A 19,174-nucleotide genomic window follows, 5' to 3' on the forward strand; every position below is an offset into this window, starting at 1 on the left:
GGTGCCCAGAGTAAACACTATGGTAAAACATTATTTTAGGTTATTCATACAAAACAAACAGTATTTCTAGCTTTAATCTATCTAATTCTAAACAAATTGCGAGTGGGTTAGTGTCCTGTAGTGGTATACGAGTATCCTTTTCTCCACAGTGCGCTCACATCTCCATGTACAAATTCAGGAAAACCATATCAATACTAAAATTAAGAGACCGATGGCAGGTATCAAACAGAAGAACAATTGTTACTTACCTGTAAACAGGTGGTTCTCCAGTATTGGTGTCTTTCATAGATTCACATGCTTGAATATTCCCCGTCGTCGGAGTGGGAGTCCCACGGTAAATAATATAGCAATATATACAGCCATAATATATATATATATATACATAAGTAATCATATAAAACAGAGATATAAGTAAGTAATAACATCAAGAATGTCCCTATATGAAATTTCCATAGAGATACATGGAAAGAGAAAAAAAGACATTCGTAGTCTATCTCTGTCATTATGTTAGTCCGAACTCCGGCCAATCAGGCGCCAGCTCCTCTCTAGAACCTTCTCCTCAGAGCTCCTCACCTCAGATTTTCGTAGCACCATAGTGACTCAGAGTGTATGAGGAGAAGAGAGCCTCTGAAGGGAGGAGGGAGGGTCGCATGTGAATCTATGAAAGACACCAATACTGGAGAACCACCTGTTTACAGGTAAGTAACAATTGTTCTTCTCCAGTATTGGGGTGTCTTTCATAGATTCACATGCTTGAATATAGAATAGCTAGCAGTAACAATATCATTGTTTCCATGATCACACAGCTTCGAAATTGTAATGACAATCAATCTTCTTATGCATATGACAGTACTGAATAACTGTAACAGTATAAATGCATCATTATGTCAATTATAAATGGAAACAATATGGAGGAGGGAAGGAAGAGGCTCATCTTATTTAAAAAGATTGCGAAGCACTGCCTGCCCAACTGCAGCATCCTCCTCGTTTAAAGTTGTCAAGCAATAGTGTCTTGTAAACGTGTGTCTGCTCGACCACGTAGCTGCTCTGCAGCTCTGATGCAAAGGCACTCCAGCAAATAAAGCAGTTGAGGAAGACATTGCTCTGGTGGAGTGAGCCCTCACTGGTGACTGCAATGGCTTGTTTGCCTTTTGATGGCAGAAGACGATGGCAGCTGAAACTTAACGTGCAATAGTTGGTTTCGTCACTGGACGACCTTTGTGAAAGCGTCCATAAACTATGAATAGTTGATCAATCCTTCGTAAAGCAGCCGTTCTGCTGATGTAGAATGTTAAACCTAGTTTCACATCCAGGGAATGTAATCTCTGCTCCGTAGGAGTTTGCGGATAGCAAAGAAAGTTCTTAAAATCACTGGTTCGTTAATATGAACGTCTGAAGGCACCTTCAGCAAGAAATTTGGATCTGTACGCACTACTACAGAATCTGGTTTGAACTGTAGGAAAAAGGTGGATTTATTGTAAATGCATGAATGTCACGGACGCGACGTGAAGACGTTAGCGCCCGAAGAAAAGCCACCTTCCATGTTAGATACTACAACTCGACCTTGTGAATCGGTTCGTACGGTGGTCTCATTAGTTGAGCCAATACGATGTTCAGATGCCACAATGGAGGAGATTTACAAAATAACCCCTAGACGAATTGATGGATAATCCTTGAAGAAACAAAAGGGAAGTTGAACCATCCTGACGGAAACGGAAAATTGCCGCCAGAAAAAACCCCTAAAGGTTGCATGAGAGAAACCCGGAGTTAGCTAAATGCAAGAAGAACGGTAAAAATTGTTCTGGTGTGGAGTGAAAACGGGTGCACCCCATTAGATGCACACCAGTGGGGAACACTTTTCCACTTTAATTTGTACGTTTTCACCGTAGAAGGAGCCCTCGCCTGAGCTAAAATGTCTCTACAGTCCTGTGGAGTATCCAAATGGGCAAATTCACAGTGCTCAGGTTCCAAGCTGATAAGCTCAGTGAGGAGGGATTCGGATGACCAATTTTCCCCTTGTCCATCGTGAGTAGATCTGCACGAGGCTGTAGAATGATTGGTTCGGATTGAGACAATAGGAGTAGTTCTGAGAACCATGCCTGCCGAGGCCAACGGGGGGCTATAGAAGTAGATGGCAAGGTTGCCTCCGCATCTACCACAGAAACTCGAGGTACGAGTGGGATTGGGGAAAGAAAAAACGTAGTCAAACAGATCGTACCAGTCCATCAAAAGGCATTGCCCAGAGATCTTTTGTGGGGAAGCCAGCTTGCGTAATCACGGCATTTCCGGTTCTCTAGTGTGGCAAAGAGATCCAGCTGTGGGCGACCCCATCGTTGAAATATCCTCTCTAGAGTTGGTTGATGCAACTCCCATTCATGGGTCGATGAGGAGGACCCGCTCAGGGAATCCGCCAGGATATTGGATACCCCCGGTCGATTAACTGCTGCATATCGTGATGCGATGGTTGATAGACCAATCCCAAATCGACTGAGCTAGTCGAGACAGTTTCGGAGATTTTATCCTGCCCTGCTTGTTTATATAGTGCATGCAGGTTGTATAGTCTGTCTGTATCAGGACTGATTCTCCTTGGATTAAAGGATGAAAAGCTTTGAGAGCCAGCAATATATAGCCATGAGATCCAACCTGTAGAAGTGCCAGGTTTTTTTTTTTTTTTTTTTTTTTTTTTTTTGACATATTGACCATTTTCCTTTTATTGATAAAAACCTCCAAATGAGCACCCCATCCTTCCAGAGAGGCGTCTGTTATTGTCATGTCTGGTACCATTGTCAGAAGAGAAATGCCTTCCGTTAGATTTAACAGTTGCGTCCACCACCTTTGCGCCAACTTCATCCGATCTGTGACGTTTACAACATCGTTCAAAGAACCTGTAACCTGGCGTTCTTGGACATCCAGTACTCCTTGGATGGGGCGTGTCTGTAATCTGTAATGAGGGATCAATGCAATGCATGATGACGCCATTTTCAGAAAGGACTTCAATATTCTTACAGAAACGGGTCTTTTTGATCTGATAAGGGTTACCAGTCGGAGAATTTTTTGAAGACGGTCTTGGGAGAGAAGTGCCCTTGCTGACACTGTGTCTAAAGTTGCTCCCAGAAAATCCGTGCGATGAGAAGGCAGTAGATGGGACTTTGTGGTATTTATGGAGAGCCCTAAGGCGCGAAACCACCGCCTGTCAAAGATGTGTGTGTTGTAGAAGTTGAACTTTCGATTGTGATTTTAGGAGATAGTCGTCCAGAAATGGAAAGATCTGAACACCCTGGAACGTAGGACGCTACCACAGGGGCTAGCACCCTTGTAAACCCTCGAGGGGCCGAGCGCAGTCCGAATGGTAAACTTTGAACTGGAAAATCCCCTCGACCCACTCGAAAACGAAGAAATTTCCGATGTTGTCGTAGTATGGAGATATGTAAATATGCATCTTGGAGGTTGATTGTTTCCATGAAATCTCCTTGTGAAAATAATCGCAAGATCTCTACATGCGTTCGCCTACGAAAAGAATGTTTCTTTAGATACCTGCTGAGAGCCCTCCGATCTAGAATGGGCTTCCATTCCCCCTTCCTTTTGGTGATAAGGAAGAATCGGGAATAAATCCTTTCCCTCTTTTGAAATCTTGGTACTACTCCTATGGCTCCCTTGTGTTATAGAAATTGAACTTGTAACAGTTCTTTGATATGAGCCGGTGGCAGTCCGGTAGGTGGTGTGGGTGGAGGGAATTCGATGAACTCCAAAGTGTGACCTCTTGCTATAATTTCCAAAACCCAACGGTTCCTTGTATGGAGGACCATTGAAAATAGTACCGATAGATTCGATCTCCAATTTTCTGGGACTGATGGAAGTCATGTCTCTTAGGAGTGTAACCCTTGTAAGAGGATTTTCCTCTGTAAGTCTTGGAAGACTGCTGTCGAGAAGTTTGCTGTTGGTTAGAGGAATATCGGTTTGAACCCTGGTTATAAGGTCGATATTGATTGATTCCTCTTCGAAAATAGAGGTGCCGCGTCCGCGTGCACCCCGAAAGGGTTGTTATCAAAATTGCAATGTGCCCAGAGAGCGAGCAGTATCTGTATCTTTCTTTATCGATTGGAGAGCTTCATCCACCTGATCTCCGAATAAAACCTCTTCTTCGTCATATGCCATGGTCTTTGACGGTTCCGGCAGTTGCTCAACTAGTGTTGACATATCCGCCCATACTTGACGGTCCTAACGACCCAGGATGGCCAAAGCATTAGCCGCTCTCACCATGGTGGAAGCCATCGAAGAGAATTTTCACCCTATGGCATCCAAACGACGTCGACCACGATCAGGTGGTGCAGTGATCGTAGATGCAGGGTTTCTAGCCCGGCGTTGCTCTGCCTGTGTGACTACAGAATCTGGCTTCGCTTGACCAGTGAGGCACGCTGGTGCTCCTAATGGTGATTTGTACCTTTTTCTCCAATCAAGGCACCCGTGCTGGAAGACTATGAGGCCTCCATAATCTTTTTGCCTTCCTCCCCAATAAATTCGATTATAGGGATTGTATGTGTTTGTTTAACAGGCTGATCTTTGAAATCGTACAGGAAATAATCCTTCGTTAATTTGAACGTTAGTGCTGTCCTATCCCTTAACTGGTGGAACTTGCATATCAACAGGTGGTGAGTCACCAGGTAGCACCGGAGAGGGAGATGGTGTTTGGGCATGATAGTTATCCCACTCCGCCATACCATCATCATCATCATCAGCATCGCCACCATCATCGAGAATCTCACCATCCTCCCTGTCCTGAGGAATTTCTTCTTCTTCTTCAGTATCATGAGGAGGTACTGTCCGAGTTGAAGAATGTCTCAGCGGTACTGTAGGTATTACCACAGAAAGTATTGGAGCCGGTACCGGTTCCGATATAGTTGTTGGCACCACTGGAGTAAGCGGAACCACAGACACTTGTGGTGATAAAGGAAAAACCGCCGATTATAGTTGTCACAACCGATTCAGCTAAACCTTCTTCTGAATCTTGATCTGAGTCAGTGGTAAAACAATGGTTAAGGAAGGCGGGAATCCTCCACCGATATAACTTCACCCGACCTTTGTCAAGTACTCGGTGGTAATGGTAATAAAGGAACAGCAGCAAAGGACGAAGTAGTCGCTGTATATGTCGAAGAGATTTGGATTTTTAATGACCTCTGTGCAGAAGTCGTCTTTTTTAAACCCTTATTTTTACCGATGAGACTGCAGTCAACGGGCTCTGAGGCATAGAAGGCTATTGAAGAGATCTTTGTAGACGGAATCGTCTACGGAACCATCGTCGACGGAAACCACCATCGAAAGATTCATTGCCGATGGAACCATAGTCGACGGAACCATCGTCGACGGAATCACCGTAGACGGAATCACCGTAGACGGAACCACCGTAGACGGAACCACCGTAGACGGAACCACCGTAGACGGAACCACCGTAGACGGAACCACCGTAGACGGAACCACCGTAGACGGAACCACCGTAGACGGAATCACCGTAGACGGAATCACCGTAGACGGAATCATCGTAGACGGAATCATCGTAGACGGAGCCACCGTCGACGGAGCCATCGTCGACGGAGCCATCGTCGACGGAGCCATCGTCGACGGAGCCATCGTCGACGGAGCCATCGTCGACGGAGCCATCGTCGACGGAGCCATCGTCGACGGAACCACCGTAGACGGAACCACCGTCGACGGAGCCCTCGTAGACGGAGCCCCCGTCGACGGAGCCCCCGCCGACGGAGCCCTCGTAGACGGAGCCCTCGTAGACGGAGCCCTCGTAGACGGAGCCCTCGTAGACGGAGCCCTCGTAGACGGAGCCCTCGTAGACGGAGCCCTCGTAGACGGAGCCATCGTAGACGGAGCCCTCGTAGACGGAGCCCTCGTAGACGGAGCCCTCGTAGACGGAGCCATCGTAGACGGAGCCATCGTAGACGGAGCCATCGTAGACGGAGCCATCGTAGACGATGAAGCCATCTTTGAAAAAACTGGAAAGTTGAAAACCTCACTAGCCTGAGAACTATGTCTCGTGGGCGACACAGCAGTATTCAAAGAAGAAGAAGTGGCAGATGTCATAGTCAGAGACATTTTCTTCTTTTAAGGAAGGAGTAGGTAACTCCTGTACACTACTGCGTTTTGAGGCTGTGTGGGAACGGCCAGAAGTAAAGTTTTCTACCTCAGAAAATTACTTCATATTTATCCTTAAGTCTCTGGAGCCACAACAAGAGACGGCCTTCCCTGTCTTTCAGAGTTTTTGTAGAAAAAATTCTACAGAATTTATATTCACCCACTTCATGGTAGGGTAAAGACAGTAAATACACTTACTGTGTGGATCTTCTGAGAATAACGTAGCTTTCCACAAAAGAACAAGGTCTAAACAAAGACTTCTTACTTGAAGTCATCCTGAAGAGAAAAAACTGAGCAGAGCTCAGGGAGACTCCCTTTCACACGACGTGCGGTAGAAAATCTGAGGTGAGGAGCTCTGAGGAGAAGGTTCTAGAGAGGAGCTGGCGCCTGATTGGCCGGAGTTCGGACTAACATAATGACAGAGATAGACTACGAATGTCTTTTTTTCTCTTTCCATGTATCTCTATGGAAATTTCATATAGGGACATTCTTGATGTTATTACTTACTTATATCTCTGTTTTATATGATTACTTATGTATATATATATATATATTATGGCTGTATATATTGCTATATTATTTACCGTGGGACTCCCACTCCGACGACGGGGAATATTCAAGCATGTGAATCTATGAAAGACACCCCAATACTGGAGAAGTATCACTATGCCCTCTAGACAGTCCCAAAGTATCCTCGTTTCTGCACTGCAGCAGTATTGCTGAACAGTGGGAATAGCTGCAAAGTGGCCCCAAAAAACTGGCCATCAAATTAATACGGAACAACCACCTACCTGGGCATCCAGCGCTTTTGACTCATTCCTCTTTCGTTTTTCTTCTTTGAGGTGTAAAATACTTTCTAGAGGAGTGACTGCTACTTTAATCTGGCCTTGGCACTGGCCACTGAAGTCACCAATATTATACCAGCCACAGACGGACTGGAAGCCGGACAGAAGAGGAGAGAGATCCACAGAAGCGAATCCAATTACTCGTTCAACATCTGGGGAGGAAAGCGAATTACATGAACCATGTATTCAACACGAACAACTGACAGAGGAAATACTTCAACGAAATAGGATTTCCTTTTAAGAAACAAAACCTGGGATTATAGCAAAAGTTATTTTGTTGTAAAAGACAAAGTAAAAAATGGAAAGTTTATATCACAAAAGAAATAGGAAAATTAAAAACAACTATGCGCCTATGTCTGACAAGCAAAGAAACAGCAATATGGAAGAGTATAAAATTAACATGGAATTAATGATTATTGTAACTGCTGCCGGCAGTTGGCAGGGAATCAGTACAAGACAAAAAGCAAGCTCCAAGAAGCCGACTAGTGTTTTGATAGCGGCTGGAGCAGCTCAGATGTGTTTGAAGCAGGACAAGCAGCAGACTGCATGTTAAGGAGATGACAAGAGTTGCCTAACTAGATGGAGAGGGCTTTTCTGGGAGGTCTATACAGATAGGTACCCAACCCTACCTTTGACATCACCTTAGAGACTCCAACATGAACACTGGTGGCCTGCGAGTCATGAAAAGGAGAAGACAAGCTCCACTCTGGTGACACAGAAGCTCGAACATGGCACGCTGGTAACCTGTGGAAACCAGGCCCTATTTGCAAGAGTGGTGCGGAGTCTGCAGGTCATGCTGAGGCGACGACAAGCTGTACTATGGTAACAAAGAGGCTCTCTCAAATGATTGTGCGGATTGATGCATCTCTGTTAATCATGGCCGACGCCAGATCTCATGCAGCACTGGTCAAGAATCACCCCTGATTCTTAACTAGACCACATATGACTAGATGCTCACTTGTGCTCCTGCTCAAAGGGAATAAGATCGTCCTAAACTGAGAAGATCTTTTTCCTTTTGAATACCTTGAGATGTAAGGTGCACATGAACTACATAATTACCAGCCATAGGTCCATCCTAGACAAACGAAGGAAACAGCCACATCCCCTAAACACAAGGAACAGCCTGATTACAAAAGTCTTGAAAAAAACACCCAAGGCCTGCGCACCTTCAGGCAATCTCGTGTTGGCTCTGTAGCCCAAAAAATGGAAATTCGGGATTTACTGCAAATTGCTTATATTCAATGTCTCTATATTGTAGAGAGAACAACTTAATACTGAATACCGCAAAAACAAAGGCAATGATAATATCGTGACAATTAAAAAGGAAGGGTGCATGGAACATCGAAGGTAAACCCATTGTGATTGTGACCACCTATAAGTATTTAGGTGTGTGGATTGATCACAAAGGACGGCCCTCTGCCCACATTACTGCAATGCAAGGTACAGCTCAATCTTTGGAAGGCATTTTTTGTAGAGCAAGGAAAGCCACGAGTTCCCCTGACCTTACTCCCCTAATCCGATTAATGGGGGTAAAATTTCTACCATCAGTAGCCCATTGTGCAATAGCCTTCAAAGATAAGATGACAACATGGCTGGATAGAGCACAGTCGGCCTGTTTAAGTAAAGTTTTTTTCTTGCCGACTGCAACTGCTCATGCTCAAATTAGGAGAGAATTCAACCTTTCTTCCCAAAAATGGATCCTGAAGGCGAGATTTATTGTATATTGTCTAAAGGCTATCCAAGCTCGGGAAAACACCTTGAAAAGACGTATCTGGACAATGATAAATACCCAGGGGGCCACATGGTGTGAATATCTAGCCCACAGCGTTGAGGTATTGGATGCAAAGGAAATATGGTCAACCTCCTTATCTACACCAGCGGCCTCAAGACTTAACAAAACAGGCGAAGCTACTGTCAGCCGACTGTGATATGCAAACATTAAAAAATGTAAATCCTGGAAGCTGGGCCTCGACCCTCTACGCCAGTGTGACTTTGCCATATTATCTGTCCTCTCCTTTAAACCCAATATTGAAGCGACAACTAATGAGGTTGCGGTTCGGACTGATCCCACTGTTGGCATACAAATATGGGTAAGGGTATAAAGAGTCTGTAGTTACCAAGTGCCGAGCTTGCGGAGCAGCAGAGGAATCACTAATTCACATATTGTGCATTTGTGCGAAACTGCGTCCACTGAGAATATACTGGCACCGAATTTGGCGTATTTTAAATATACGAACATGTCACGCCGCCTTAGTTGAGTGCATGAAAGATGAATCAGCGCAGCTGGCAGCCCGGTTTCTGAAATATTTGATGGAAATAAGGGCTTCTCTGAACTTCCCCATCGTATAGAACTTTAACTTGTAAAGCTGGGCCATGTTATGTACTCCTTTTAAGGTTTTTTATGTTTATAGTAACCAAACGATGTTTCCATTTTCTTAACTTTTGCTTCATTGATTGAAACAACCTGTCTTTTTATCTTGTACAATAAGAGAAAAAATGTATATTTATATGTGATTTCATTGCAATGGTTTTAATTAATTGTGCAATAAAAATTATCTATTTATCTTATGGTCAATGTCCATAAGCTGTTTCTAACAAAATGAAACCTATGTACTTCTACAATTTCCTAGCATGGATGCACGCCCCATTCCAAATTTATGGTATTAAAAAGCACAAGCTGCAATAAAGAACATTACGTTTGTGACAAAACTGAATTTCGCGTCCAACATAGTCTACTTCCAATTCCAACTACTATGAGGTAGTTCGTTTTTGTTTGACAAATAGGAGTTTCATCTTGAGCTGTATGGTTGTCAAACACCGTGTGTGATCTCTTGTCTCTTTCTCCACAACGCTCACCCCTCCAGCACCCTCTTGCTCCCCTCCCTTTGTGAAACTCTGCCTGATGAGCTGGCCTGTAGGTAGTATCTGTCTCGATCCGAACATATAAGCTTTGGTCAGCAATACTTCAATCTGTCTGCGAGCAATGTTCGGTATTAGCAGTATATTAACCAACATATCGTACAATTCGTTGTTGCTTGTGGTATTCCATTAAATTTAGTCCTGTTAGATGTAAACTACGTCTTCCTGAAACGGTTAGGCAGGATACGAGCAAAAGAAAAAATAAGCAGGCATCAAAAGGATACTTCTGAAAATCTGTAAAGGGCACAAGACATTACGTTTACAGCGGTAATGTCTGTTACCACCCTTTGGCAGCACTAGTGGCAAGGACAGCACTTGTATCAGTGGCTAGTGAAGTAAAATTAGTTACAAGAAGAGCCAAGGTGCCTAGATGAGGAAAGGATACACGGACTGCATGGCCGTGCCAGTAGTGATGGGAGGGGTGAAGGGGAGCAGGAATGCTTGAGGAGGTAGACTTAATCTCAACGCCTTGACAATCGGGTAAGTTAAACAACATGGACTTTTCGAATTCTTAAAAATGTTATTCTCAAATACGATGTCCTTTCACCGCGGTGTAACTGGCAGGAAGAGAAAACTACAGCAAAACTGAGAGGGCCAACAGAGCTACAGAGAAACTCAAAACACGAGGACAGAGAGAGAGTGAAAAACATTCCATTTGTGAGAAAGGAAGAACCTGGAGGAAGAGGATAAAAAGACGAAAATAAATTATACAATATTTGGTGAGCTCAAGGGTAAGGAGAGGAAGAAGGGGAAAGAAAGAAAAATAGTGCCAGGATAAAAATACATGGGGAAAGACGACGAGTGGGCTACAAAGAGGACAGAATATGTGCGAGCGCTGAGAAGATTCGGACATACCTACAACCGTCTTGTCGTTTCATCACATATTTAGTTTAGGCTTAAGTTTTAATGCATCTCAATTTTTTCTAACTGCTTCAAAGATGAACCAAGATTGGTAGTTTGTTAGTAAGGTTTTTTGTGAAGTACAAGATTCAACTTAAAACTCAATTAAATCAATTACTGTGGACTTTGATACTGTGTGATCATTTGCACTGATTTCATAATACTTATATAGATTCCTGCAGCCCTCATCATATTCATGCCTTCTATAGTTCTGTCCAGACAAATCTACATTTCTAAACAGAATTTGTCTAACACTAAACAAAGAGAATGAACAAATATAAAACACAAAATTCTAATTGGCCCACATGTACTTCACTTCAAGTCACCACTGCACCACGTCTTCTCTGCCAGGAAGTGACACACTCACACTCTTCTGTACAATATCAGTAAGAGCCAATTCCAAGCTCTACAGTTTGTACATGGCAGATACACTTTGTATCGGCATCAAATTATGGAGTCACACTGGTCCAGCACAATTTCAACTGTACTGGCTCACAATTAGCAAATTAACTTGAAATGCCTGTGACCTGTCTACATGAAAATCCACCCGGAAAAAGTCCCTTTCTGACTAACACGGTAGCTCATCTCACCCACTAAAGTAAGTCACAATAGTTCCAGTGTGCTTTAGGTACAAGGGAGGGGCACAATCCTTAAGGTTATTGCTCATGCCGGTAGGATTCAATTTAACTCCCCCTTCACACACACCTGGCACTTAGGACCTTCCTGGAAAGCCTTTGCTTGAATCAAACTTTCTCCTCCAAGATCTCCCATGTCAATGTAAGTAGCGATCTTTTGCAACATCACCCCGTACATTAATCATATTGTCCCTAACACTATTATGTACCAAAATAATTAACTTTGTAGCGTTAATAAGGATGCTCCCGGTCCTTCAAGCTGCACACGAAGTAGCAAGCAGTGCCAACACAGGAAGGCAACAGTGGTGCATAAAATACATGTAGGGAGGCAAAGGGCAGAGTGGTCTGGTATCTGAAACGCCCCTTCGCTCTCTTATGGCGGTATTCCCTGAGTAGGGATGTGTTATGATGCTGGAGATGCGTAAGGTGGCTTGCACTGAGGGTAGCTGTGCGTAAATACGAAGGCTTCAGCTTTTAGTTTCGAGGCACCAAGTCCTTTCAAAATGACTACCCATCAAACTGGAACATATTCTGAAGGAAAATAAATATTTTATAAGGATTGTCTTTTGCTGACATTGAAAGGAGGCATGACCAGTGAGAGAAACAACGACATGACCTCGGAACACAATCTGCACTTAGCGTGGGGCGGCTTGTTTGACTAGTTGTGAATAAAACTGTCCGAGAAGTTCTTTCGAGGTCCCCAACTTAATAGGAGCTTTTTAATAGTCCAGCACAGATCTAAAGCTATCCTACAAATGCACACCAGAACCAGATGCCTCCCTATTTCCCCTGCCTTAGACGTTTACAGAGCGAAGGCACAGAGTGCTGCCTTATGCGGTGTGATCCATGGGGCTAAAACGACTTGCACAAATTAGTCATAGCTGAGAATAATTTTAAAAGAACCTTAATTTCAATCCCCTCTAGGACCTCCCTTGTATCCTTATTTTTCGATACTGATCTCAAAAGATTTCTTGATGTACCAAAATTGAAACCTTTGGTTTGCTGGGTAAGACTATGGTCGTCCTTAGAGCAAATGACTACAGGAATTCTCTAAAAGAACTAATGAACTTGCCAAACTCATTGAAAGTCCCCTGGGTAACGTTCGTAGCGAGCTGGTTGGAAAAGCTGGGTTTAACTAAACTGCAGGAAAACACAAAATGTATTTATTTCTTCGTCAAAGGTTGAACTCTTCAAGTCTCGCTACTGAATATTTGTCCATGAACAATATGTTCTGAACAGGAGCAATGGGCGTTTAACTATCAAGTATCTTGCGTCTAAGATTACCCCGTACTTCGAACCATTTCTAGATACTATTACTCCTCCCCTTGCTAAAAGCTTGAATGTACGTTTCTGATTGGGTAATTTACCACTCAAAGTGTTTGCAAGGAGGTGGAGTAATGGAACGACTACCAGTACATGTCTTGCTTGCGGTGCGCACTCTGAAATGGAGAAACATACTCTGTTATCTCGTCCAAAATACCTAGCTGTTCGCCGCAGGTGGATTAGTCAGGTATGTTTTAAATTGGGGACTCCAAACTATTTAGAAGCAAACCGGATATTAAAAACCGACACCGTGGATTATATAGCATTAGCAGCGAGTCAGTTCTTTTTAAAAGATTTGTACAAGCGGAACAGGGCTCTGTTATAGCCGTTTTTTTATCACATGCATCATTTTGGTATTTTAGGGAACTTAGCATATGGAAAATAGTTGTTTTCCTTAATATTATATCACACTTTATTATGCTAATGCACTTTAGGCAATGCCTTAGTTCTTAATGATATTTGATAGTAATCCCCGATAGCCATAAAAGCCACTCGCGCTGGGCCCTATGGTTTGGCACCATGTGATTGTTGTCCCCTCGGATCCCGGGTGGGCCTTTTATCTATTAGATCAATTTCATGTACTATACTGTCAGTTGTTTTCATATATTTTTATCTTTTTGATGTGCATCATGACTCGAATTAATAGTAAATTGTTTTATTCCTCTTTTACCGTTATTAATGTATACATGTAATTGTGTATTTAAATCAATGCATTACTTTGATAGTTTTTAATAACCAAAGTATTAATTGATTGACCGAGAGGGTCAGCAATCAAGCAAGGCTGAAACAGAATGGAAATGATGTTTACACAAGCCAGAAGATGGGCTATGCAAGCCAGAAAGGAGAGTGATGAAGTAGTCCTCCCCTAACATCTTCCTGCAACAGTTCTTTCAGGAGCTTGAACTTTAACCAATATTGTTTTCCGGTGTTTGCATTTTGTTTTTGCTAGTTGGCACCCACAGATTGCAATCTGCCGGCAAATTAAGCTGGTTATGCTCTTTGGCTGAGACTGGTTGCAGGCCTACATCTCTAGTAGACTAGGCATTGCTTTTTTGCAACGAGTGGATACGAGACAGACTCAACTTACAGCCAGACCCAGCGAGCAACAACTGTCATTCATGGCGCAGACTGGGAATAAAAACTACTGTACAGAAGACCACCCAAGAATGGCCATAAATGGACCTTGCACACCTACCTGTTTTATGCCATACTTTGAAGACTAGGGTTTGTTGAGAGTCGAGCAGAAGTGCTTTGGGTAACCTGTTGAAAACAAATGTAAAGTTCGAGTTAATCACAAACTCCCAACTCCTGTAACTGCAACAAATCCAGGCACTTCACTGCAGTGCAAACACAAAGAGACAATGGACGGAGCGCTGAAACTTTTCAGACACTCACCACCCAGTCCCAGATCTGGGTTGAATCGTTCATCGTTCTTTAGCTCAATTCGCCACCTCAGTTCAGACCCAGCTTTATGCAAATCAGTCTTGACTCTGTGCCTCATGGGAACAGTCCAGCCCGAACTGCCAAGCCAGGTCTTCTCTGAGCCGGAAACAAGCATCCTGGGACCTGTTTCGGGCTAACACCCCTCATCAGCCAGGCTAGCTTGAATCCAGTGGCAAAGTGAGCAAGGGACCCACGTCAGGGTATACCCTACCAACTTAGGGCGAATAAAGCAAACATAAGATGATGGTGGACAGAGCGCTGAAACTTTTCAGACACTCACCCCCCGTCACAGATCTGGGTTGAATCCATCATCATTCTTTAGCTCACTTCGCCACCTCAGTTCAGACCCGCAGTGCACAAAACCACAGCAGAGCTACACAGAGACCACCGCGTTCTCACTTCCCTCCATGTACCTCTACTTTTATCACAGCAGCACTTTCAATGGATGTCTTTCAGATCACTTACGCTGAATTGATCAAAAACAGAAATAATCTAATATAATGCCATTTCAGCTCTGCCCTCTGTCCACACATTCTGCCCACACTTCTCAAACACTTATGTTTTCACTTGTCCGTAGCAAATTGACCACTGGAACAGATGCCTGCAAGGTCTCTTCCCGTACACCTCTGCCCCATTAGACAATTTCCTAAACATCGCTGCATGGATGCTTTACAATCCTCATAAACACCATCTTCACCAAGCAGGCTGGCTGTCGGCTACAAATGGGGCATTTGATTAAGGTTTCAAAGAGATAAATTACTCCACTCCTAACTTCGTTTCCTTAATCCTGAGCTAGTGTGACCCAAATCGTAATTTACACTCAGCCAACTTTAAACTCTTGGTTACACCCAACCCTCCTGGGATCCTTGCACTGGAACTGCCTCCCTGCCCTGCTTACCTCCTTCAGAAGAGCTCTTAAGTGCTGCCTTTTACTACAGGAATCTCGATTATTAAGTTTATACACAAGTTTATCCTATACTTACACTATGTCTGACACACTAAGCATGTACACATGATGCATATTTTTTTTATACAGTTGTGCCCATTGTGAACATCCACCACGAATATTTGACGTTACAACGCGATCAAAATGATCGCGTTACATTACATCGCAGTTTTTACAACGCAAGTCATTGCGACTTGTGCTGGAGGGTGCTGGACTTAGGAATAGTATGATTTACTATTCCAACACCAGTCTACATACAGTAGGGAAGGTGTTGGAATAGTAAATCATACTATTCCTTAGGTTAGAGCGCCATCCAGCGCAAGTCATAACGACTTGCGTTGTAATACCCGCGATGTAAAGGCATTGCGATGCAAAGCCCGCGTGGTCAAGTCAAGAACCTCCACAATATGTTCTCACCCTAACTGATAACTGCCTATATACTATGTACCTACTGCTCTCGGCAGCACTGCTTATCGAAATGATTCTGTTGCTGAATCAGGAAAGTTGGTGGCCTAGTTTAACATGAAGCTTTCAGGGCGTTTCAGAAGCGGATATAAGCGATGAAGGGCTTCAAAACTGGGAAGAATTTTGCTCCAGACTTTAGGTTCGTGGATTTTGTGTAACGTTAAATGAATGCAACATGACCGCATTTTGACAGGATGAAACGCTCTTTGATAAACCCTCCTTCTGAAAGTCAAATTCAGACAAATGGAGTGATCTGCGTGTGCATTTATTGAAAACTAAACAGATGCACCTTGTACATCAGCTCAAACAATGGATTCAAACAGGGCAAATATAGAAAACGAAAGAGAAATAACCCATTAAACTCTAGTACCCTCAATATTTAAAATGGCCAATAGGATATATTTTTAGAATTCCAAAGTTATAAGCTCTTGTACTGGCAACTGTAGCATGTTTCCTATACTGCTACATAAGTTCAATAATGCCCACAGAATGCCTTGGATGACCATATACCAATTTCTAATAAAGCAGGTAACCAAGCACAATAGCGGAGGATGAATGCTAAATATATAATTTATTTGCTTGTTTAATGAAAACCATTGCAATGCATAAACAGAACAAAAATCAATTAAACAGTAACCATATTCTAAAACCATTCTAAAATGTAAGTGGTATATGAGGCATATAAAGTGGGCCTGAACGCCACGATTGGCATAACAGTGCATACACGCGACCCAAATAAAGAGTGATGTGCAGTTATGACTTACTTCTTCATGATGCTGTCAATACAGCAGCTCTGGACAAAGGTGCAGCACAAGGCCCTTCAGCTAGGGCCAGATGCTCTTCCTTATTTATAAAGGAAACTGCGGATCCCTTGCAACCTTGAGGGGCCGCATTACACATATGGCACATTTTCCTTTATTGCGCCGGGTGCACCTTTAAAAAAGTGCGCCCGGCACAATCAAGGAAAATGCGCAGTATTAGGGTGAATGCGCTGCCCCCAGGGCAGCTGCGAACTCAGGGAAGCACATTTCTATGAAATATGGAGCGGCTACTTTTAAGCTGCTCCGTGTTTTAACAGTGCAGGCAGCAACCCGCCTGCACTTTGAGCGGGGATTAGAGATCCCCTTGCAGGTGGGTGCAGTCAGTGACTGAACCCGCCTGCAAGGAGATGTCTGGGGGGGTCCGCTGGACCCTCTTTCCCCCCTCAAGAGGGCTGCAATCAGGGGTGCACCGACAGTGTGCCACACTTTAGGTGGCGCACTGTCAGTGCACTTCCAGAGAGCTTCTTTGCCTCTGCGCCTGTTATACGGCGCAGGCTCAGAGGCAAAGGAATTCCCTAATTTGCATGGGACACGCCCTATGCAAATGAGGGAACGTCCTCTGAAGATAGCGCTGACAAGCGTCTGTGGTCCCTTCTGTAATACCAGAGTGCCCTGGGAGCGAGCTAAGCGGGCGCAAATGCCCATTGCACCCCCGGAGCACTTGTATAATACGGCCCCAGGAGTTCGAACCAAAAAGTGCTAGTCCACCAGATAGCCACCTTGATCATAATATGCCTTCACATCTTATCAGTCAGTTTAATGAAAAGTGCATTTCTAAGAGATGCTTTACCATCAGGTGAGAGGTCAACTTTAAGAGACAGGAGGCAAAGAGAAGCTCTGGCCTAGAGGATGAGCATTTTTAATGAGCCCCCTTCTCTTAAACCTCCCGTCAGCAGACCTAAACCCTGCAAACAATCTCTTTCTGCTGTCACCCTCATCCTGCACCAAAAGGGCCTACTGTCTGGATTTGGTAGGCTTGCTCTTGAGCCATGAGAGTATAACTGAAAATTATCAGACTTTGGTGTGGAGTCTGAAGCCGGAAGATCAAAGCCAGAGCCCTTAGGAAACTGAAGAGAGTGCTTGCAGCCACTCTCACTCCTGTCGTTACTCCCTTGGCCTTCTAAAGCTCCCTCCTTTTTACCCACCCAGGCCCTTAGTATGAGTGGCCCAGTATTCCCATCTTGTAAACTGGAGTTTTTGTCTGAAACAGGATTACCACCGCTGGTGTTATTGGGTGCAGTAATACCACATTTTGTTAACCTGGGGGCACAGATGATACCTGGAGAAGTTGACCTTTGTAAAAGGCCTGAGTTATAGGATCACATGTGTAAAGTGGCACAGCAGAGCAATGTTCCTTTCTGTGGCATCAACTTGTAATCCTCTGGTAACACTGAGCACAGAATTTCTGACATTTGTACTACTGGGCGACTTGGTGCTTTCAAGCAACCTCTGGGCAGCCGTAGTTTTACACACGCAACCAACATGACAACGACAGTGGACCACAGTCCTTGTTAACAGGAAGTATGCATCCTAGTAACTGTGGATCCTTGCCTGTCATGAAAATGTACATGCTGTGTTTTGTATTATACTAAGAGATGCAGATATATCTATTTTTGATAAACTACAGGAGTGGCCAAGCAGAAACCCTAACTGGTACAACCTTCCACACGTGAAGAACAAAGGTCAACCTGCCTGTCTATCTATTCATGTTTTCTGTACCCCAAATAGGCGAGTGGGGAATAATCAAGTCCTTGTGCACGCCCACTTCACTGTACAGATTTAGGGAGGGACTGCTCCGCTTGATGATCTATACCATCACATTGGTGTTGCTGATATAGGCCATTACTCTTGTGCCCTACACAAATGGGAGCCAGGCCTCCCAAGCTAGGAAGACTGATTTAAATTTGAGAATAATAAAACGAATAATCCGGTCAGATGTCAATCACTAAATGTGGATCGGCAGACACTCCAAGAAAACTCACTATTTGTATTGGAAGTCAACCAATGGTAGACAATGGGCTGACCCACAGGCCACTGTAACTACTGGTATTGTCCACAACATGTCTTCTACAACACACAGCTAACCGCTTTTAGCCATCGGGAGGTGAGACCTAAAAATAATACGGAGAAATGTGCGGTAAAGGTGTTAACCCTACACCTATGAGCCTCCATTGAGAGTATACACCCTAAAGAAGGCAAGTAGATGATCCATGCAGAGATTGTAGGTGACTAAAGCATATAATAAACAAGCCATAGCTCCTGAAACTAGGTACAATATATGGAACCAGTGCTGTCTTTCCAACAGTGGATTACCCTGTGCACCACAGCCTGACTACTGTGAACTCCTAACAACGTCACAAGCGCAAAGAGTAGTTTGTCAATGCCACCCATGGAAGCAGCCCTGTTGCAATAAATATGAGCACACTTATGTAGCACACTTTTTAACAATATGACTCATCTGTAGGGGACGCCTTTGCTTTTGCTGCAGTGCGGGCTGGAGCTTGTAGTGCCAGAACTCAGCGCTTCTCTTTTGCCCTGAGAGGAGGGGCCGGAGCCCCACGTGTGCCGCCAAAGTCCTTAAAGTTCTGAGAACTTTCCCGTGGCGCGGGCCAACCCAGCAGAAGGGCGGGCCAACCCCCTTGGCCTGTTTTGCTTGCTGCTGTTTAGACTGTTCAACTTTCTCTTTAGGGGTGTGGGGTGAACACAGGTATTTTTTGCTGGTTTTAGCTGGTTTTTGTT

At 44.0% G+C, this 19,174-nt stretch overlaps 1 protein-coding gene across 2 annotated transcripts in view; it reads right to left on the minus strand.

Annotated features, from left to right (window-relative positions):
• The window catches only part of C2CD3 (C2 domain containing 3 centriole elongation regulator), a 604,078-nt gene that overhangs the window by 262,561 nt on the left and 322,343 nt on the right, over positions 1-19,174 (minus strand). For both annotated transcript variants that reach the window (XM_085623335.1, XM_085623334.1), the window contains exons 26-27: positions 13,956-14,020; positions 6,930-7,135 (exon numbers count right to left, since the gene is read on the minus strand). In XM_085623335.1, the coding sequence (XP_085479461.1) occupies positions 6,930-7,135; positions 13,956-14,020 (271 nt within the window). The remainder of the gene's footprint in view (positions 1-6,929; positions 7,136-13,955; positions 14,021-19,174) is intronic.

The sequence above is a fragment of the Triturus cristatus genome, chromosome 8 (genome assembly GCF_964204655.1).
Source record: "Triturus cristatus chromosome 8, aTriCri1.1, whole genome shotgun sequence".
NCBI lineage: Eukaryota > Metazoa > Chordata > Amphibia > Caudata > Salamandridae > Triturus > Triturus cristatus.